The 23,353-nt window shown below is 29.9% G+C and overlaps 2 protein-coding genes across 3 annotated transcripts in view; one reads left to right on the top strand and one right to left on the bottom strand.

Annotated features, from left to right (window-relative positions):
• The first annotated feature begins 3,847 nt into the window (after positions 1-3,847).
• LOC135131670 (uncharacterized) overlaps positions 3,848-23,353 on the top strand; it is a 54,169-nt gene continuing 34,663 nt past the window's right edge. The window contains exon 1 of one of the 2 annotated variants that reach the window (XM_064059516.1): positions 3,848-4,135. The gene's annotated coding sequence lies outside the window, so the exon portion shown is untranslated. Of the gene's footprint in view, positions 4,136-6,258; positions 6,931-23,353 lie in introns of those variants that run through there. The other variant, XM_064059517.1, reaches the window with a different exon arrangement.
• On the bottom strand, positions 4,171-6,982 carry LOC135131669 (alpha-(1,3)-fucosyltransferase 7-like). The gene is made up of 6 exons (XM_064059515.1): positions 6,878-6,982; positions 5,481-5,707; positions 5,285-5,433; positions 4,994-5,239; positions 4,716-4,922; positions 4,171-4,670 (listed from the first exon to the last, which is right to left on the bottom strand). Exons 2-6 carry the CDS (start codon positions 5,694-5,696, stop codon positions 4,214-4,216), a joined length of 1,275 nt encoding a protein of 424 aa, XP_063915585.1. The 5' UTR covers positions 5,697-5,707; positions 6,878-6,982; the 3' UTR covers positions 4,171-4,213.

Below are 23,353 nucleotides of genomic sequence, written 5' to 3' on the forward strand. Positions count from 1 at the left end.
AATTTTAGATTTTTCGAATTTTCGATTTTTCATTTCAGTTCTTCAATATTTCAGTTTTTCAAGTTTTCGAATTTTTCAAATGTTTTGATTTCTTAATTTACCGATTTTTCGACTTCCGTGTTTTAGATTTTCTGTTTTTCAACTGCCAATTTTTAAAATTTTCGATTTTTCAAATTTGACATTTATAAACTGTCAATTTTTCGATTTTTCAATTAATCGATGTTTTGATTTTCCCATTTCTTGACTTTCGAGAGTTTTGATAGTCCTGTTCTTCAATTCTTTAATTTTTCGATTTTTCAGGTTTTTGATTTTTCATTTTTCAGTTTTTTTAAGGTTTAGATTTTTCGACTTCCCTTTTTGGATTTTTCGATTGCTTAATTTTTCGACTTTTAAGGTCTCAGTTTTTGGATATTTCAGTTTTCAGATTTTTCAGTTTTTCTTTCATTTTTCAGTTTTTCGATATTTTCAGTTTTGGGATTTTTCAATATTTTGATTCTTCGACTTTTCGATTTTTGGCTTCTGGAGTTTTCGATGTGTCGATTTTTTTACTTTTTCGATTTTTCAATTTTTCGGATGCTTAATCTTTCGATTTTTCGATGTTTTGATTTCCCGATTTAGTTTCCCATTTTTAGTTTTTTTTCATTTTTCAGTTTTTCGATATTTCAGTTTTGAGATTTTTCAATATTTCGATTCTTCGACTTTTCGATTTTTGGCTTCTGGAGTTTTCGATGTGTCGATTTTTTTACTTTTTCGATTTTTCAATTTTTCGGATGCTTATTCTTTCGATTTTTCGATGTTTTGATTTCCCGATTTAGTTTCCCATTTTTAGTTTTTTTTCATTTTTCAGTTTTTCGATATTTCAGTTTTGGGATTTTTCAATATTTCGATTCTTCGACTTTTCGATTTTTGACTCCTGGATTTTTCGATGTGTCGATTTTTTTACTTCTTCGATTTTTAAATTTTAGCTTTTTTAATTTTTAAAATTTTAAATTCATTTCTCGTTTTTTCATTTCAGTTCTTCGATATTTCAGCTTTTCAAGTTTTCGAATTTTTCAAATGTTTTGATTTCTTATCCAATCGATTTTTTTTTTACTTTTTCGATTTTTCAATTTTTCGGATGCTTAATCTTTCGATTTTTCGACTTCCCTGTTTTAGATTTTCTGTTTTTCAATTGCCGTTTTTTCAAATTTTGGATTTTTCATTTTTTCAAATTTGACATTTTGACTGTCAATTTTTCGATTTTTCAATTAATCGATGTTTTAATTTTCCCATTTCTTGACTTTCGAGGGTTTCGATTTTCCTGTTCTTCAATTCTTTAATTTTTCGATTTTTCAGGTTTTTGATTTTTCATTTTTAGTTTTTTTAAGGTTTCGATTTTTCGACTTCACTTTTTGGATTTTTCAACTTTTCGGGTTCTCAGTTTTTGCATATTTCAGTTTTACTTTTTCGATTTTTAAATTTTATCGACAAATTGAGAAATCGAAAAGTCGAGAACTGGAAGTCGGATAATAGAAAATTTGAAAAATTGAAAAATGGAAAAACGATAACACGAAAATTCAAAACATTTAATTGAAAAACTGAAAAATCGAACCACCGAAAAGTAAAAAATTGAAAAATGGAATAATAAAAAAATCGATTAATTGAGAAATTAGGAAATCGTAAAAATGAACATTTAGAAACGTTATAAACCGAAAAATTGAAAAAATCGAGAAACGCAAAAGTTGTCAAAATTAAAATATGTATTAAAAAATTGAGAAATCGAAAACTCGAAAAATCGAGAAATCTAAAAATCCAAAAACTTTAAAAATTTTAAAAGTAGAAAAATCGTCAAGAAATCAAAACATTAAAAAAATGTAAAAACGAAAAATTGAAACACCAAAAAACTGAAAAATCAAAAATTTAAAAATCCGCCACATTGAAAAATATATCGGAGAACTGAAAAATCGACAAATCGATAAATCCAAATGTCTAAAATTAAAAATTGAAACATCAAAAAAATGGAAAATCGAATAACCGGATAGCCAAAAAGTAGAAAAACCGAAAATTTGAGAAATCGGAATAGGTCAAAACTGAAGAAAATAGAAAAATTGAAACACCGAAAAATTTGTTTTAAAAATCGAAAAATTGAAAAATCTAGAACCAAGAAGTTGAAATTTCGAAAGCTCAAGAAATTGAAACAAAATCTAAAATTTAATGTTCGAAAAATTGAAAAACAGAAATCACAGAACTGAAAAATCGAAAAATAGAGAAACCGAAATATGCAGTGTCTTCATAATTGAAAAATTAAAATTTGGAAAAATTGAAAGTTGAAAAATTTAAAATTTTAAAATCCAAAAACTAAAAAAACGAAAAAATAAAAACCGAGAAATCGAAAAGTCGAAAAATCGAAAAACTGAAGAATCGAAATATTGAAAAATGCCGAAACTAAAACACCGAAAAATTGAGAAATCGAAACGTCTTAAAGTGGAAGCCGAATAATAATAATGGAAAATTTGAAAAATCGAAAATGGAAAAACGAAAACCCGGAAATTCAAAAACTTGAATTAAAACACTGAAAAGTCAAAAAATTTAGAAATGGGAAATTCAAAAAGTCGATTCGATTTTTGACTCCTGGATTTTTCGATGTCGATTTTTTTACTTTTTGGATTTTTAAATTTTAGATTTTTCGATTTATGTTTAATTTTTCAATATTTCTTAACCCTTCGATTTTTCGACTTCCTGGTTTTAGATATTCTGTTTTTCAATTTTTCGATTTGTTAATTTTTCATTCCCGATTTATCGAGATTTGATTATTCATGTTTTCGATTTATCATTTTTTCAATTTTTTATGTTGGCCTATTTCGGTTTCTCAGTTTTTCCAGTTTTCCATTTTTTCGTTTTTTGATTTTTCCAATTTTTCAACTTTTAACTTTTTGTTTGTCGATTTATCTCTTCTCAATTTTTCGAATTTTTAATTTTTTTGATTTCTCAATTTATCGAGATTTGGGTTTTTCGATATTTTGATTGTCAATTTCTCAATTTATAATTTGTCCAATTTTTAACTTTTCGATTTTTCGATTTTGGCCTACTTCGGCTTCCAAATTGTTCGACTTTTCGACTCCACGATTTCTTGATCTTTTGATTTTTCGATTTTTCAGTTATCCGATTTTTTAAATTTGGCAGTTTCGATTTCTCGATTTTTCGTTATTCGGTTTTTAAATTTTAGATTTTTGAATTTTACATTTTTTCGATTTTCTGTTGTTTCATTTTTCGATTTTCAGTTCTTCGAAATTTCGATTTTTCAATGTTTCGGTTTTACGATTTTTTAAGGTTTCGATTTTTCGATTATTAGATTTCTCGATTTTTCGTATTTTCGATTATTTTTATTTTTTATTTTTTTTTTTTTCTCACTGTTAATATCATTTCCCGCAGAAATTATAGTCCTAACCAACCAAATCGCTTCTGAACGCTTAGAGTCGACATTGGCCTGAGCGCGCTCTGGTCTGTAGATCAAACAAGTTCTCAGGCGACGAGTCGTAGTGAAACAAGTTTTAGACTAACTATTTAAATTTGGCGCTTGCCTTTGACGGTTGAGGACTCCAATGTCAATAAGGGTGGTTTTGCAAAATCAGCCTGTATGTCGCATCTATATTAATCTATGATATTATGCCAACTTCGCGGTGTTGCCAACCTAATTGTTGGTTGGTTCGAGCCACAGTCGAGCACAGTATTAAAGCGGCGTGCCAATTATTATAATTCATTTAAAACATTTTTAAGTGGTTGGTATTTATTGTTACACGGCTGCTCTATGTAATTTTATTATTACAACAATAGTGCGCTAAGTTCACTTGTGTTACCAATCTCAACGACAAAAATAACTAAATAAACAATACACAAGTTTTTCGTTTTTTCAGCAACAAAAACGACTTTAGTCTGATTTTTAGTCGTTTCTTTTCTTTAATTGCGGTTTTGGTCGTTTTTCGTGAACGTGGTGTGGTGCTAAAATCCCCAGACGTCTGTCAATGTTGGCAAGTGGCTAGTGACAGACACAGAACCTCAGATCTTGTTTCAGTCGAAAACCCAAAAAAAGTGATTTAGCGAGTGTTTGTTGCGCTTTCCGTGCATTTGGACTTGTCTCGGCTTCCTCATTCACCCGGTAAGTGCTTTCGTTTGCTTTCCGAAAAACATAACCTCAATCTTTGGATTTATTGATAAATAACAACTTTTTACAAAACTAAGCGTTCCACGCTGGATGGCAGTCCCTGCTCACGCTCCAAAACCCGCTCAAGTCTTGGTATATCTTCGTGTTCTTGGTGTTGTAGTTCAGCGCTTCACACACCCTACAATAGTGATACGATTTGCTTTGGAAGTAACCGTGCTCGTTGAGCACTTCAAAGTCCCGTTTCCACTCGAAATACTCGCGATAGTGCCCCGTCATGTTCAAGTAGTGAATATGGGTGGCTAAATCTTTGGGTTGCGCGTAATCGTCGATATTTAAGTACGACTTTGGAGGTAGAAGTTTGGCGTAACTTTCTTTGGTCGCCCCCATCACGATCGGGATGGAGTTCTTCTCGAAGGCGTTCCACCACAGCTTCTCGGTTACATATTCATCACAGTTGGAGTTTTCGAAAGCTAGGTAAAATAAATAGGAGTCGATGGCTGGACAGTCGGTTTTGAAGTGTCCGGGACACCTACAACACTACTATAGAATTTTAACTCGAGCGAAACGCACCTACTTTAGCGTGCCGCAGCCCCCATAAACGTCCACAGCGATATGTTTCTTTAGTTCTTTTACGTAGTCCCAGCGCTTGTTTTTGCCGCCACAGTTCGACCCCAAAATTGCCACCAAAACGTCCTTTCGCTTATTAATGGTGAAAGTATCGTCTAGGGGGGTTTGTCGTAGAATTGTCCGTCCGTACGGCACGGGAATATCCGAGTCCATCCTAAAACAAATTAATCACACTGAACCAATCAGAAGCAACTCCGCGCCACGTGCTCGCCACCAATTGGTTACCTGTACGTCATCGACCAATTAAACAACCCGTTATAGTTCGTGAGGTTGTTCTTATTCAGGAAGGTGTGATTCGGACTTTCGTCGGTCAAAAAAGCCCAAATTTGCTCCTTCGGACCGCGTTTCTTCGGAAGATCGTCTTTTTTCATACGATGGAGGTGAAAGATCACTAGATCTGCAGTCGTTAAAGCTGCATCCTCATACGTTATTTCGCAGTTGCGGACCGAGCAGTCTTCGAACGGGTCAAACCTGAAACTATAGTTGCGTTTCTGGTTGATTTATACGTGAACTTACTCTTCTTTGCCGAATCTTTTCAAGTGTCGGTTTTCTATGGTCTTGCCATATTTCCATACCAAGATTTGGTACTTGTGGTCGGGTTTCGCCGGTTGCGGTGGATCTTCCTGCAGGAATAGTATTCGCCCTAATACTGATAGTCTGTGGGTCTGCAACGAAACGCGTTATACGGATTTGGACGTTTTTGGGTACCGACTTGGTTTTTGGTCAGTCCTCGCCAGTTTTGTAGCGGTTTTTTCGACATCCTGGGTTCCGAGAAGTTGATTACGTTTTCGTACATGGGTACGATTTTGTTGTTTTCGATGATTATGGGTTCGTAGTACTTGGGTTTGTAGATTACCATTACGAGAAACATGGTTGTTGTTGCCGTTGCTAGTAATATGAACCATCTTTTGTTGGTTATTCCTACCATAGTTACATTACCTGAAAAGAGAGTTTTGCTAGTTTTATCGTTTCTGGGCTATTGTTTCATAAATGTGCATCAAACGAAGTGTGATATTGTGACCTCCCACGTAAAACTTTACGGGCTAGAAACGTCAAGTAGTTTGATAGTGGCTTATCAATGAAATATAATGAATTTATATCGAAAACTGTGCAACTTTTGTAAGAATTTTGATTAATATTTATCTTATCTGTTTGATTTGGCAGTGATTGATTTTTGGTTTTCTTTTCTAAACCAACATGATTCTCAACCCACTTTACAAAATTTCAAGTTTCCGGTTTAAATCATCTACGAAATCGCTGAATAACAAAGGACCTGAGGTGGGTCCCGAGTTTGTCTTATAACTTAAACACGATTTTACAAAGCGTCAAGAACTTGACTGGTGACAGTGTTAAAAATTTTTGGATTTTATAATAAATATTTGAAACCAGGCCCCGAATTTCGTAGTTTAAGAAATAGAACAATAGTTGTCGATTGATTGAAAACGAAAGTGAACGTTGACCACATTACAATCACTTTCCGCGTATTCGTAATCCCGTTCTTTCTTACCTCTTCCAAAAATCTCGCATGTTATCAGACACCCGTCTATCACAATTTATCACAGATCCTGCACTTGGAGCTTCGATCCCGTCGAAAAAAACTATCACCACTTTAGTGTTTTTCCTGGTCACATGACTCTACCAGCACTTATCACAAGAAGTACGACCTTTGACATAATTCCTCCCCGCATCTGTGTTATGTCACATCGTCCGTCTGAGTGTTTAGCAGAGACGGACTAATATTAATAATAAATAAAACTTTTACTTGTCGACTGGTTTATGTGCGAGTGAGTGTTCATGTTGTAATAGTCGACTTAATTAATGTGCAACCAGCAGCATTGCCAACCTTGACACTTTTCGTATTAAATTTGTAGAGTATGTGTTCTAAGTTGTGTTAATCCGAGCGGTTTCCATAGCCTTGGTACAGATCTGGGGGTACACCCATCCCCCGGGCGGCGTTTCGGCGCGGCTTGTCCACGCGGTCGCGAACTGGGAGAAATTTATGGAGTGATAAGATAAGGGGAGTGAGATGGCGGCGAGATGGGTCGGAATTGGCATGGGGTGAAAGTCGATGGTGGAGTGTCGAAGGGTGTTAGTGTGGTTGAGACTTACTTAATTATTTCTTCAAGTGGGACATTTTTATTGCACGATTGTCACTCGGGAAAGTAAGTTTTTGCTGTTATCTGTATTGTGTTCGGCTTATCAGTTCACGTTTTGAGTAAATATTGATATAGGTATGGCGCCGTTTTTTCAATTGTTTGGGTTGGACGGTTTGGACAGAGTTTTCCGGTGAAGTGCAGTGAAAACAAATTCGGTTTATTAGGAAAATTGTTAAATTTGATTTTCGAATTTTATTTATTTATTTATAAAATATGGACTGTTAAACTACAGGTAAAAAAACAGGACATTACAGAGTCCCCGATACTCAGTTCATATTCTTTAATAATAATAATAATAATAATAGAGATCCGCTAAAATCACTACAACAACAAGACACCAAAGGCCTCCGAAAAATGGAAAAGTAAAAATATTGAAAATTCGAATGTTGAAAATCGGAAACTCGAGAAATCAAAAAATTGAAGAGTAAAGAATTTCAAAATCGAAAAATAAGTAAAGAAGCTGAAACTTCGAATATCAAAAAATCGAAAAGTAAAAAATTGAAAAATCAAAAATCGAGGAATTGAAAAATTGAAAATCAAGAATTCGGAAATTCGATGGATCAAATATTCGTAAAACGAAAATTCGAAAAATTGGAAAACCGAAAATTCGAACATCCAAAAATTGGAACTCGAAAAACCGAAAAATAAACAATTCGAAAAGTAGATTTCGAAAAATCCGAGTAACCTTTAATCATTAATCTTTATTGATCATTCTACAGGTAAAAACCCAGTTACAGAGATCAAAGTATACAATATAAAATACAATAACACAATAAACGAAAGAAACGAAATATAGTCGAAAAATGTAAAAATTGAATAGAGAAATTGAAATTTAAAAAAATGAAAATTGCAATATTGAAAATCCGAAATATTGAAAAATCCAAAGCCGAAAAATCGAAAATTAAAAAAACGAAAAATCGAAGAATTGAAAAATCAAAAATTCGAAAGATCAAAAATCGAAAAAACAAAAAGTAGAAATCAAAAAATTAAAAAGTTTAAAAATTGAAGAATTGAAACATCGAAAATTCCAAAAATTCCAAAAATCAAATTCTAAAAATGAAAAGAAAACAAAGTAATTAGTAAGTAAAAGTAAAATTCGAGTAATCCAAAAATCGAAATGTGGAAAAACGAAATATCGAAAGTCGAAAAATCGAAAATTCAAAAATAGAAAAATCGAAGTCCAAAAATGTAAAAATTGAAAAATAGCGAAATTGAGATTTAAAAAATTGAAAATTAGAATATCAAAATTTCGAAAAACCGAAAATTAAAAAATTTAGAAGTCGAAAAACCGAAAATTAAAAAATTCGAAAATTGAAATCCACGAATCGAAACGTGGAAAAAACGGGATATCGAAAGTTGGAAAATCAAAAATTCTAAAAGCGGAAAATCGAGAAATCGAAAAGACGAAAATTTGAAAAATCGGAAAGTCGAAAAGAAAAAGCTTGAAAGTTCGAGCACCGAAAATCGAAAACCCGAGAAATCAAAAATCGAAATGTCAAAAAATTTGAAAAATCGAAAAACTGAAGAATGGAAAAATTGCAAATTCAAAAAATCAAAACTTGAAAATTTGAAAAATTGTAAATTTAGAAATCGAAAATTCGATGAATCAGATATTCGAAAATTCAAAAAATCGGAACGCGAGAAACCGAAAAATCAACAATTCGAAAAGCAGATTTCTAAAAATCCAAGTAACGAAATATCGACAATCGAATAACGGAACATTCTAAAATGGAAAAATTGAATTCGAAAAATGAAAAAATTGAAAAATAGAGAAATTATAATTTAAAAAACTGAAAATTTGAATGTTGAAAATTTGAATGTTGAAAATTCGAAAATTGAAAATCGAAAAATCAAAAATTCGATGAATCAAATATTGGAAAACTCGAAAATTGATAAAACGAAAATTCGAAGAATTGAAAAATCAAAACATTGAAGAATGGAAAAATTAAAAATCAAAAAGTAAAAAAATTTAAAAGTCTAAAAACTGAAGAAAGTAAAAATTGAAAAGTCGGAAAGTCAAAAATTGAAAAATTGAAAAACTGAAAAATGGAAAAATTGAAAATTGAAAAAACCAAAAGTTGAAAATTTGAGAACTCAAAGATTTGAAAAATAGTAAATCGAGAAATCGGAAATCGAAAAACCGAAAAATCATCAATTCGAAAAGCAGATTTCGAAAAATTCAAGTAAAGAAATATTAAAAAAAAAACGAAATTTCGACAATCGAATAATGGAAAGTTCTAAAATCGAAAAATTGAAAAATAGCGAAATTGTAATTTAAAAAATTTAAAGTTGGAATATCTAAAATTCGAAATTTCGAAAATTGAAAATTTGACAAATCGAAACTTCGAAATAAAGAAAAATCCAAAGTCGAATAATTGAAAAATCGAGAAATGAAGAATAGAAAATTCGAAAATTCAAAAAATCAAAAATCGAAAATTCGATGAATCAAATAATCGGAAAACGAAAATTCAAAACATCGGAAAACCGAAAATTCGTAAATCTAAAAATCGGAACTCGAGAAACCGAAAAATCAACAATTCGAAAAGCAGATTTCGAAAAATTAAAAAAAAAAAACAAAATATCGGAAGTCGAATAATTGAAAGTTCTAAAATCGAAAACTGGAAAAATGGAAAAATAGAGAAACTGAAATTAAAAAAATTGAAAATTGGAATAATTAAAATTCGAAATTTCGAAAATTGAAAATTTGAAAAATCGAAAATTCGAAATATCGAAAAATTCAAAGTCGAAAAATTGAGAAATGAATAGAAAATTCAAAAAATCAAAAATCGAAAATTTGAAAAATCGCAAAATTGAAAATTCAAAACATCGGAGAACGGAAACTTCGTAAATCAAAAAATCGGAAATCGGGAAATCGAAAAATCCATGTAACGAAATCTAGAAAAACTAAATATCGAAAGTCGAATAATCGAAAATTCTAAAATCGAAAAAAGGAAAAATTGAAATTAAAAAACTAAAAATTGAAAATTGGAATGTCGAAATTTCGAACATTGAAAATTTGAAATATCGAAAAATCTAAAATTGAAAATTGAAAAAACGAAAAGTCGAAGAATTGAAAATTTGAAAATCGGCAAATCGAAAATTCGATGAATTAAATATTCGAAAAACGAAAATTTGAAAAATCGGAAAACGGAAAATTCGAATATCTAAAAATCGAAAATCGAGAAACCGAAAATCAATAATAAAAAAGCAGATTTCAAAAAATCCAAGCAACGAAATATAGAAAAAACGAAACATCAAAAGTCGAATAATCGAAAATTCCAAAGTCGAAAAATGAAAAAATTGAAAAATCGAAAAACTGAAGAATGGAAAAATTAAAAATCAAAAAGTAAAATAATTTAAAAGTCTAAAAGCTGAAGAATGTAAAAATTGAAAAATCGAAAATTCGAAAAATCAAAAAATCGAAAATTTGAAAAATTGAAAATCCAGAAATTGAAAATTCGATGAATCAAATTTAATAATATTCGAAAAATCAACAATTCGAAAGTAGATTTCGAAAAATCCAAGTAACGAAATGTCAAATAATCGAAAAGTCGAAAAATGGAAAAACTGAAAAACAGAGAAATCAAATTTTAAAAAATTAAAAATTCGAATATCAAAAATTCGAAATTTAAAAAACCGAAAATTATAAATATCGAAAACTCCGAAGTCGAAAAATCAAAAATTCAATTAATCAAATATTGGAAAAATCGAAAACTGATAAAACGAAAAGTCGAATTGAAAAATCAATGAAATGAAAAAGCAGAGTAAAAAAAATTAAAACGGAAAAACTGAAGAATGGAAAAATTGAAAAATTGAAAATTCGAGCATCGAAAATCGAGAAATGAAGAATTGAAAAAATCGAGAAATCGAAAAGGAACAAAGTGAAAATTCGAATATGTATTGAAAAGTCGAAAAACCGAAAATTCAAAAAGCCGAAAGTCGAGATTTCGAATAATCCAAGAATCGAAAGGTGGAAAAAACGAAATATCGAAAGTCGAAAAACCGAAAATTCAAAAAGCGGAAAATCGAAAAATGCAAAAATCGGGAAGTCGAAATTAAAGCAATTGAAGATTGAAAATATCGAAAATTGAAAGGACGAAAATTCGAAAAATTGAAAGTCGAGATCCAAAAATCATTAAAGGAAAGAAATTGAAAATTCGAAAAACTGAAGAATGGAAAAATTGAAAATTTGAATATCGAAAATCGAAAAGTAAAAACATTAAAAAGTCTAAAAACTGAAGAATGGAAAAATTGAAAAACCGAAAATTCGAAAATCAAAAAATCGAAAATTCTAAAAGCGGAAAATCGAAAAATGCAAAAATCATGAAATTAAAATTAAAACAATTGAAAATTCGACGAAAAATCGGGAAGTTGAAAAGTAGAAAACTTGAAAATTCGAGCATTGAAAATCGGCGAGAAACCAAAATTCAAAAAATAAAAAAATTGAAAAATCGGAGAACTGAAAATTTGAATATCGAAAATCGAAAAATAAAAAAATTAAAGTCTAACAGTCGAAAAATTGAAAACTTAATATTCTAGGATCGAAAAGTCCAAAAATGGACAAATTTGGAAAACAGAGAAATTGAAATTAAAAAATTGAAAACTGGAATATCGAAATTTCGAACATTGAAAATTTGAAAAATCTATAATAATTCAAAATATCGAAAAATTCAAAGTCGAAAAATTAAAAATTCGATTAATCAAATATTGGAAAAAGCGAGAAATCGAAAAGGAAACAAAAAATTCGGATATTTACAAACCGAAAATTAAAAAGACGAAAATTCCAAAATCGGAAAGTCGAAAATTTGAAAAATCGAGAAATTGCGAAAACGGAAAGTAAAAATTTGAAAATTGAAATTCAGAAAAGCCGAAAATCAGAAATTCGAAAATCGAAAAATTCTTCCTATAACCCTAATGACTCGTTCATGATTTCAGAGCACTAGGTTTTGCAATTTCGAAATTAAATTGTGAAATGTTATACAAATTCCCCCCCCCCCCCAAATATCTGGATCTGGAAGAACTCGAAACAAACGATTAAAAATATCTCTGAACCAAATTTTTGAAAATATCAAACTTCAAATTGAAAGAATCAACAACGTGCCATCTAGAACTGCAGTTTCGAGTTTTTACAGCGTCGCAACTCGTAGAGTACGAAAACGCGGGTCGCGCCAGCGGCAAACCCCCCTCATTTCGATTTTGAGTTTTCACCGCACTTCAGTGTATCAACATACCTCGCCCTCGTCTCTTACATTCTCGTCTTCTTTTCACGAATCTCGCGCGCACTCTTCAGGAGCGACCCGCCGCCGACCGGTTTGGCCCTTATCGGTAACCATAGCGACCGTTTTAGCAACACGCGACAACGTTGCTTTCACAGTTTTACCATTATTGATCGCACCTTCGCAACCGGCGTTTCTTTGTAGAATTTTAATCGGCGAATTATTACGTTACGTCACGTAATATGACGTAGCGCAACGCGGCTCCACTCAATCGCGAAATTGCCATTGTTCGGTAACGGCGTTGGCCAACCGTCGGGTTCTTCTTCATTAGAAAAGGAGGGACGATAGCTGATAGGAAAAAAAAAGGTTAAGTGGCTGCAAGGTGACAATTGCGCGCGGAAACGGGAGAGAGCGTCTCGGTTTCGCTTTTCTGTTATTATTTAATTTTTCGGTGTTTGTTTTGTTATGTCATCCGTTCCGGTGGCGCGCTCTGAGGAGTTGCGCGTTCCGGTGGAGGAAAAGTGTGTCGAAAGTGCATTCTGCATAGGTTTGAAGGTCTGACGAAACTTAATTAAAGATGGTGATTAGCGAAATGGGGGATTGAAAAAAGGTGGCATTGGCTCGGTTGTTAGTAGCGTGTAACTATTTTCCACGTAATTAGTCAGAAGTTGGATGTAAATGGATAATTTATTTTGTAGCCAAGGTTGCGCTTATTGCTTAAGGATTTTATTGTTGATGGAGCGTTATTGAGTGCGTGAACAGGGCCGGATTAGCGCAGTTGGGGCCCGCGGGGTCGCTTACCTACGAATTAAGCACGAACACGAATCGAAAGTTTTTTGGAATAAATTGTCAAGTGGGCGAAAAAAAAAATAAAAATTTGCGCTGTTACAATTAGCGGTAAATGAACGAAAAAGTTTTATATTTGATTTGTTTTGGGTTTTGTGTTTTTTATGGTAAAAAAATACATTTCGTTCCATAGGCGGTAATCGAGCGGAGAAAATTCTGGATCGTACAGAATTCGTTGTAATGTTTACAGATTTTTTTTTTAATTAACGACGACCAATCAAAGCAAGTGGTTGCATGGAAGATTTCCCCTAAATTAAAAATTTTAAGTTACAACAAAAATAATTTTATTGTGTTGTTGTTTATAAGTGAACATAAAACATCAATGGTACAAATTTATTGCTACAGTGTTTTACATTTAATTGTGGGCTTTTTAATCCAGTATTGTTGGAAGAACAAATAACTTTCGTTATATGCAGCTGGCATTTGTATATGGAACATTTTCCAAAAATATTTAACCCTTGACTGATTTTCAAAAAACCAAAATTTATTTATTTGGGACCAAAAAAGTCATACATTTTATTTTGCGCTGATTTTTGAGTGGGTAAGTAATAATTACATAATTATGTTTAAACTTGTAGGAAGGACTAACAACGAAAACATGTTTTAACTATTAGAGTTAAAATCCGAAATACTAAATAAAACTGGAAACAAAAATTGGGAAAATGAAACAATACAAGAAAAGCAAAAGCTGAACTGAAATGAAAAAAAATTGGTCTCATGTTATTAAACAGAACTTTCCTCGCTTCTGAAGTACTAATCAAACAAGTCCAGTTTTTTAAAAAAAGGTTGGTAATACCAGTGACAGTGTAAGAAAAAAAAGTAGCCCGTGAGGGGATCGAATCAGTGACCTTTGGTATGCGCTTTAACCAATTGAGCCAATGAGTAACTGTAAAATTGGAATTTTAAAACATCAAGAAACTGAAACCAAATAAAAAAATCGAAAAATTGAAAAAATCCCAAAACTGAAATGTCGAAAATTCTAAATCGGAAAGTTAAAAAATCGAAAATTCAAAAATTAAAATATGTATCGAGAAATCAAAACATGAAAAAATCGAGAAATCAAAATATCCCAAAATCGAGAAATTGAACAATCGAATAATGGAAACGTCGAAATCACAATAAATCGAGAAACCGAAAAATTGAAAAATCGAAAATTCAAAAATTTTAATGAAATTGAAAAACCGCAAAGTCGACAAATTTAAAAATCGAGAAATCGAAAAACCTAAAATTTGAAAATGTCGAAAAATTGGGACAGCGAAAAACTGGAAAATCGAAACATCGAAAAATTGGAGAAAATCGACAAATCGAAAAATCAAAAAGCCGAAATTTTGAAAAATCGACAAAAAATAGCCTGAATCCAAAACCGAAAAATTAAAACATGATAAAAAAATTTTAAAAAAATCGAAATATTGAACAATCGAATAATCGAAAATTCGAACAATTAAATATGTAACATGAAAAAAATCGAAAAATCCAAATAACCCGAAATCGAAAAATTAGAGATTGCAACATTTGATATTAAAAAAAAACGAAAAATCGACAAATTGAACAATTGAATAATCGAAACGTCGCAATCGCGATGTAAAACCGAGAAGTCGAAAAAAACATCGGGAAAACTGAAAAATGAGAAATTGAAAAATTCCAAAACTGAAATGTCAAAAAATGGGGAAATCAAAAAACTGAAAAATCGAAACATTGAAAAATTGGATAATAGACATCGAAAAATCAAAAAGCCTAAAATTTGAAAAGTTGAAACATTGAGAAATCGAAACTTGGAAAAGATCAAGAAATCGAGAAGTCGAGAAGTCAAAAAATCGACAAATCAAAATCGCCTAAAACTGAAAAGTTAAAAATTGAAAAATTTTAATTTTTATCTTTTCAATTTTAGGCGATTAGATAAAAAAAATCAAAAATTTTGAAAATCGAATAATCGAAACGTCGAAATCTCGATAAATCGGAAAAATTAAAAACCGAAAAATTGAAAAGTCAAAAATTTGGAAATTCGAAATATGAATGTAATGAAAAATAGAAAAATAAAACAATTTAAAAATCGAGAAACAGAAAAATTAAAATATCGAAAAATTGGAAAATCGGCAAATCGAAAAGCCGAAAAATCGAGAAGTCGAGAAATCAAAAAAATCGAGAAATCGAAAAAGCCAAAATCAAAAAATTAGAAATTGAAAAATTTAAACTAAAAAAAAAGTCGAAAAATTGAAACAGAAATCTCATATCGAAAAATTGAAAAATTTAAAAATCAAAAGCTGAAAAGTCTTAAAATGTAAAAAGCCAAAAATTGAAAAATCGAAAAATATAAATTAAAAAATAATCGAAAAATTGAAAAATTGGGAAATTGAACAATCGAATAATTGAAACGTCGAAATCTCATATCGAAAAATTTAAAAATCAAAAGCTGAAAAGTGTAAAATGTAAAAAGCGAAAAATTGGAAAATCGAAAAATCAAAAATCAATACATCAAAAAATTTAAAAATCTAAAATTTCAAAATTCCAAATAAAAAACAAAAAAATCGAGAAATTGAACAATCGAATAATCGAAACGTCGAAATATCGATAAATCGAAAAAAAACAAAGAATTGAAATTTTTAAAAATTGAAAAACTGAAAAATTGAAAAATCACAAAATCTAAAACCGAGAAGTCGAAAAATCTGATGATCGATAACGTCAAAAAATTGAAAAACTTAAAATCTGAAAAATAAAAACATTGAAAAATCTCTAAATTCAAAAATCCCACAAGTGAAATGTCGAAAAATTGGGAAATCGAAAAACTGAAACATCGAGAAGTCGAAACACGAAAAAATCGAAAAATCGAGAAGTAGAGAAATGGAAAAAGTCAAAATTAAAAAATTAAAAATTGAAAATTTTAAGCAAAAAAAATCGAAAAATTGATACGTCCGGAAATTGTACAATCAAGTAATAATTGAAACGTCGAAATCTCATATCGAAAAATTTAAAAATTTAAAAAAAACCTGAAAAGTCTAAAAATTTAAAAGTGAAAAATTGAAAAGTTAAAAAATCAAAAATCTATACATCAAAAACTTTAAAAATCTAAAATTTGAAAATTCCAAATATCAAAAAGCAAAAAAGTCGAAGAACTGAAAAATCGAGAAATCGATAACCTGGAGAATCAAAAACATTTGAAATAAAAAAAATAAAAATCGAGAAATCAAAAATTTTAATAACTGAAAAATTGAAAAACCGCCAAATCTAAAACCGAGAAGTCCAAAATTCTAAAGATCGAGGATATCGAAACGTCAAAAAATTGAAATACCTAAAATTTGAAAATTCAAGATATGTATTGAAAAAAGAGAAATCGAAGAACTGGAAAATGGAGAAATTCAAAAATCCCAAAACTGAAATGTCGGAAAATTGGGAAAACCAAAAACTGAAAAATCGAAACATCGAAGAAAATTTTATATTAAAAAAAATCGGGAAATTGAACGATCGAAAAATCCAAACGTCGTATTCTCGGTAGATCAGAAAATCGAAAAATTGGAAAATTTAAAAGTCGAAAAATTGAAAAATCGAAGTCAAAATTTGAAAATTCGAAATAATGAAAAATAGAAAAATCGAAGAACTGAAAAGTCGAGAAACTGAAACATGGAGAAATCGAAATAGTCTGAAGTCAAAAAATTTAAAATTGTAGAATTTTAAATAAAAAAAAAAAAAATAGAAAAATTGAAAATTGAAACATTTAATAAAAAAAATGGAAAAATTGGAAAACTGAAAAATGGAGAAATTGAAAAATCCCAAAACTGAAATGTCGGAAAATTGGGAAATCGAATAACTGAAATATAGAAAACTCGGAAAATTGGATAATCGACAAATCGAAAAATCAAAAAGCCGAAAATTCGAAAAATTGAAACATCGAAAAATGGAAACTCAGAAAAGATCAAGAAATCGACAAATCGAAATCGCCTAAAATCGAAAAATTAAAAATTGAATAATCTTAAATTAAAAAATCGAAAAATTGAAAAATCTAATAATCGAAACGTCTAAAATCGGAAAAATTAAAAATCGAAAAATTTGAAAACCGAAAAATTGAAAGGTCAAAAATTTGAAAATTCGAAATATGTACCTATGTAATGAAAAATATAAAAATAAAACAACTGAAAAATCGAGAAACAGAAAAATGAAAATATCGAAAAATCTAAAAATTTTAAAACTGAAATGTCGAAAAATTGGAAAATCGAAAAGCCGAAAAATCGAAAAAATGAAACAGAGAAGTCGAAACATGGAAAGATCGAAAAATCGAGAAGCCGAAAACTTAAAACAATCGAGAAATCGAAAAAGCCAAAATCAATTTGAATTTAAAAAAATCGAAAAACTGAAAAGTCGAAAATTTGACAATCAAAATCTGAAGTCTAAAAATTTTAAGAACAGAAAAATTGAAAAATCGAAAAATCAAAAAAAATAAGTACGTCAATAAAAATCGAAGAACTAGTAAATTGAGAAATCGATAACAGGGAAAATCGAAAACATTTGAAATTAAAAAAAATCAAAAGATTGAAAAATCGAGAAATTGAACAATCGAATAATCGAAACGTCAAAATCTCGATTAATCGAAAAAACAAAGAATTGAAAAATTTAATAATCCAAAACTGAAAAACCGCAAAATCTAAGCCGAGAAGTCGAAAAATCTGAAGATCGAGTACCTAAACGTCAAAAAATTGAAAAATAAAAAAATCGAGAAACCGAAAAATTGAAATGTCGAAAAATCGAAGAACGGATAAATTGAAAAATCGAGAAATTCAAAAATTCCCAAACTGAAGTTGAAGAATTGGGAAATCCGAAAAGCCGAAAAATCGAAAAACTGAAATATCGAGAAGATCGAAATAATGAAAAACAAAAATCGAAGAACTGAAAAATGGAGAAATTTAAAAACTCCAAAACTGAGAAGTCGAAAATTGGGAAATCGAAAAACTGAAAAATCGAAACATCGACAAATCCAGAAATCAAAAAGCCGAAAATTTGAAAAATTGAAACAACAAGAAATTAAGAAGTCGGAAAGAAAAAAAATCGACAAATCGAAATAGCCCAAAATCGAAAAATTAAAAACTGAAAAATTGAAAATAAAAAATTAAAAAAATCGAAAATGTTCGAAATGTTGCACTCGATAAATCTTGAGATCGAAAAATTGAAAAAGTAAAAAGTCGAAAATCTTGAAAAATCGAGAAAATTGAAAAATCGAAAAGTAAAAAATTTGAAAATTCGAAATACTGAAAAGTAAAAAAATCAAAGAACTGCAAATCAAGAAAACGAAAAATTAAAATAAGAAAAAATGTAAGAACCGGAGAATTGCAAAATCGAGAAATCTAAACATCAAAAAATCGAAAAATTGTAAAATCGAGAAATTGAGAACGCGGAAAGTAAAAATTTGAAAATTGATGTTTAGAAAAAAAAAAAAAGCCGAAAAATTGGGAAATCGGGAAATTGCACAAACCAATAATCGAAATCGAAAAAACGAAGAATTGGAATTGAAAATGTCGAAAAATTGGGAAATCGAAAAACCGAACAATTGAAAAACTTGAAATATCGAGGTATCGAGAAATGAAAAGCGGAAAATTGAAAATTCTATTTTTCAGTATTTTCGAATTTTCAAATTTTTGACCATTCGATTTTTAAAATTTCTCTCGATTTTTCAGTTTTTAGATTTTTCAATTCTTTGATTTCCCGATTTATCGAGTGAGACATTTCAATTATTCAATTGTTCATCTTACCCATTTTTAAATTTTTCGATTTTTTATTTTCAACTTTTGAGTTTTTAATTTTTCGATTTTGAGCCATTTTGATTTGTCGATTTTTTGACTTCGCAACTTCTCGATTTCTCCATTTTTTCAAATTTCGATTTCCCGACATTTCGATTTTTCGAATTTTCGGCTTTTTGATTTTTGGATTAGTCGATTTTCAAGTTTTCCGATGTTTGAATGTTTCAGTTTTTCAATTTCCCAATTTTTCGACAATTCAGTTTTGGAATATTTCAATTTCTCCATTTTTCAGCCCTTTGATTTTTCTATCTTTCATTATTTCGAATTTTCAAATTTTAGATTTTTCAATTTTTTGATGTTTCCATTTCTCGATATTTCAATTTTTGAACTCCACGGTTTTAGATTTTACTGTTTTTCAATTTTTCGATTATTAAAACTTTTGATTTTTCGATGTTTCAATTTTTTCGATTTCCCAATTTTTCGACATTTCAGTTTTGGGATTTTTCAATTTTTCCATTCTTCGATTTTTCGATTTTTTGATGTATAGATTTCTCGATTTTTCGGAGAATTAAATAATCGAGAAATTGAAAAATCCCAAAACTGAAATGTTGAAAAATTAGGCAATGGAAGACCCGAAAAATCGAAAAACTGAAATATGGAGAAATCGAAACATGAAACGATCGGAAAATCGAGAAATCGAAATAGCCCAAAATCAATAAATTTAAAATTTAAAAGATTTAAAATTAAAAAAAAGAAGAACCGAAATCTCGAGAAATCGAAAAATTTGAACAGCGAAAAATTGAAAAATCAAAAATTTTATAAATCGAAATCTCGAAAAAACGCAAAATCTAAAATTTGAAAATACGAAATAAAGAAAAATAGAAAAAACGAAAAACTGAAAATTCGAGAAATCGAAAAATTTAGGAAATTGGAAAACTGAAACATCGAAAATTCGAAAAATTGTTAAATTGTTGCTCAATGGACGACTGGGTACTTTTATGTTTTCTCGACGTTTCATGACTCCTAGAGTATGAAAAAATAGGTTACTAGACAGATGATTTCCGAAACTACTTGACCAATTGTTTTCAAATATTATCGTGTAGATGGTAAAACGCTGACCACAATTTAGCTAATCGTACCCACTAACAATAGGATGACGTCATCTCCGAAATTTACATTAGCGAAAATAATTTAAAATTTATAAAATAAGATACCTTGGACATCCGGATTTTTGTAAAAAAAAACAAAGTTTCAAGCAACATTTTACAATTAGACTTTGAAATTGCAAATTTTAGAATTTTTCAAAGAAGCGATATTTCAAGGACGAGGAAAGTTCTCCCAAACAACCTTCAACCAATCTCTTAATTTCAACTTACGACTCTTCCTGAAGCACAATTTCCCGCCACACCGCCTCCTGGAGCACCACATATCCAAAATTTTCATACCTCACCCACCCGTCATTCATTACTACCATTTAGTCCCGCATTTTTCCGCAAACTTGCGTGAGGGTCATGAAAAAAATACGCCGATAATTGATAACGTCATCCCGTCGCCATCTTCCTCGGCGAACCTCCTTGGCAACGTTTTTGCCCACATCTCCGTGATAAATTACAGAAACCGAAGATGAGTAATTTTTGCGTTAATTAAAGATTATATCGTCGGTCGTGACTGAAATCCAAAGATCCACCGTCAATAACAACCAAGTCCGACGTAAGGATAAAACAATTAGCTTGTCTATTGTTGAAGCTCCGACATCATCACCTCCGACTCGGAAATCTGGGCCCCACATTTGCACATGCTTATGTAGGTGTTATTACGAGGAAACTTCTGCTAAAGTGATAATAAATTACCAAAGTATACACAGTAAATCTTACGACAAGCAGAAGCTTAGTCATTTACAGGAAACCAGAAAACAAACAAGCTGAAATAACAAACGGAGTCATTAGGGGAAAAGTTGGTGTTTTCAGATGTGTTATCTCGGGATTTGATAGCTGAAAGTCGGCGTAGTAATACTGAGCAAGGCGAAGATCACTCACGAAAATGGCGAAAAGCCACAGCTTCAGTTGGAGCCCTGAGGAACCCGTTTTTGAAAGTGAAGCCAAAGTTGGAAACACTGTGTTCTATTTTGTATGAATTTTTAAATGTTTTTAGTGACAATTTTTGTATATTAACAGTGAGAAAAAAAAAAATGAAAAATTAAAATTATTGAAAAATCGAAAAATCGAGAAATCTAATAATAGAAAAATCGAAACCTTAAAAAATCGTAAAACCGAAACATTGAAAAATCGAAATATCGAAGAACTGAAAATCGAGAAATGAAACATCAGAAAATCGAAAAAGCGTAAAATTCAAAAATCTAAAATTTAAAAATCGAATAACGAAAAATCGAGAAATCGAAACTCCCGAATTTAAAAAATCGAATAAGTGAAAAATCTAAACACCGAAAGACTGGAAAATCGAAAAACAGAGAAATCGAAAAATCAAAAGATCAAGAAATCGTGGAGTCGAAAAATCGGAAAGTTAAAAATTGAACAATTTATAAATTGAGAAATTGACAATTAAAATATCGAAAAATCCAAATCTCGATAAATCGAGAAATCAAAAAACTTAAAAATTCGAAAAATTGAAAAATTGAGAGATTAAAAGATCGAAAGAACGAGAAATCGAAAAGTGATGAAGTCGGAAAATCGAAAAATAGATAGAGAAATCGACAAACAAAAAGTTAAAAGTTGAAAAATTGGAAAAGCGGAAAAATCAAAAAACGAAAAAATGGAAAACTGGAAAAACTGAGAAACCGAAATAGGCCAAAATAAAAAATTGAAAAACTGATAAATCGAAAACCCGAACAATCAAATCTCGATAAATCGGGAATGAAAAATTAACAAATCGAAAAATTGTAAAACAGAACATCTAAAACCAGGAAGTCGAAAAATCGAAGATTTAAGAAATACTGAAAATTGAAAGTATCAAAAGATTGAAAAATCTAAAATTTAAAAATCCAAAAATTGAAAAATCGAAAAAGTAATAAGGTAGACACATCGAAAAATCCAGAAGAAAAGCCGAAGAATTGAAATATTGAAATATCCTAAAACTGAATTATCTAAAAACTGAAAAATCGAAAAATCAAAAAAGTGAAGTCGAAAAATAGAAACCTTAAAAAATCGAAAAATTGAAAAATCAAGAACCTGAAAAATCAAAAAATTTAAGAATTGAAAAACAGGAAAATCGAAACACTCGAAGGTCAAGAAATGGGAAAATCAAAACATCGATTAATTGAAAAATCGAAAAATTGAGAGTTTATAAAAGTCAAATTTGAAAAATTAAAAAATCGAAAATTTGACAAAATGGCAATTGAAAAACAGAAAATCTAAAACCGGGAAGTCGAAAAATCGAAAGATTAAAAAATCGAAACATTTGAAAAAATCGAAAACTTGAAAAATTGAAATATCCAAGGACTGAAATGAAAAATCGAGAAATCGATAAATCTAAAATTTTTAAAATTAAAAAATCTAAAATTGAAAAACCGAAAAACAAAAAAAAACGACACATCGAAAACTTCAGAAGCCAAAAATCGAAAAGTCAAAGATTCAAAAAAAAAAGAATCCCAAAACTGAAACATCGAAAAACTGAAAAATGAAAAAAAAAGCCTGAAAATGGAAAACCTGAAAAATCCGAAAACTGAAATATCCAAACACTGAGAACATAAAAAGTCGAAAAATTGAGCAATATAAAAATGCAAAAAGTGAAGTCGAAAAACTGAAACCTTAAAAAAATTTAAAAAAAAATCAAAAACCTGAAAAATCGAAAATTTAAACAATGAAGAACAGGAATATCGAAACCCTCGAAAGTCAAAACATCGATTAACTGAAAAATTGAAAAATCGAAAATTTGAAAAAACTACAATTGAAAAACAGAAAATCTAAAAGCTGGAAGTCGAAAAATCGATTGATTAAGAAATCAAAACATTTGAAAAATTTGAAAACTTGAAAAACTGAAATATCGAAGAACTGAAATGAAAAATCGAGAATTGAAAAAGTAAAAAAACGACACATTGAAAACTCCAGGAGTCAAAAATCGAAAAGTCGAAGAATCGAAATATTGAAAAATCCCAAAACTGAAATATCGAAAAACTGAAAAATGAAAGAAAAACTAAATCGGGAAATCAAAACATTGAAAAATCGAAAAATTTAAAACGACAATTGAAAACAGAAAATCTAAAACCGGGAAGTCGAAATATCGAAAGATTAAGCAATCGAAAAAGTAAAAAAATCGACACATCAAAAACTTCAGAACCGAAGCCAAAAATCCAAAAGTCGAAGAATAAAAAAAAAAGAAAAATCCCAAAACTGAAATATCCAAAAACTGAGAATCTAAAAAGTCGAAAAATTGAGCAATATAAAAATCCAAAAAGTGAAGTCGAAAAATTGAAACCTTCAAAAAATTAAAAAAAAATCAAAAACCTGAAAAAATCTAAAAATTAAAGAATTGAAGAACAGGAATATCGAAACCCTCGAAAGTCAAGAAATGAGAAAATCAAAACATCGATTAATTGAAAAATCGAAAAATTGAGAGTTTATAAAAGTCAAATTTGAAAAATTGAAAAATCGAAATTTTGAAAAAATGACAATTGAAAAACAGAAAATC

The sequence above is a fragment of the Zophobas morio genome, unplaced genomic scaffold (genome assembly GCF_036711695.1).
Source record: "Zophobas morio isolate AGI-343-1 ecotype UQ-CSIRO unplaced genomic scaffold, CSIRO_AGI_Zmor_V1 ptg000021l, whole genome shotgun sequence".
Classification (NCBI taxonomy): Eukaryota; Metazoa; Arthropoda; class Insecta; order Coleoptera; family Tenebrionidae; genus Zophobas; species Zophobas morio.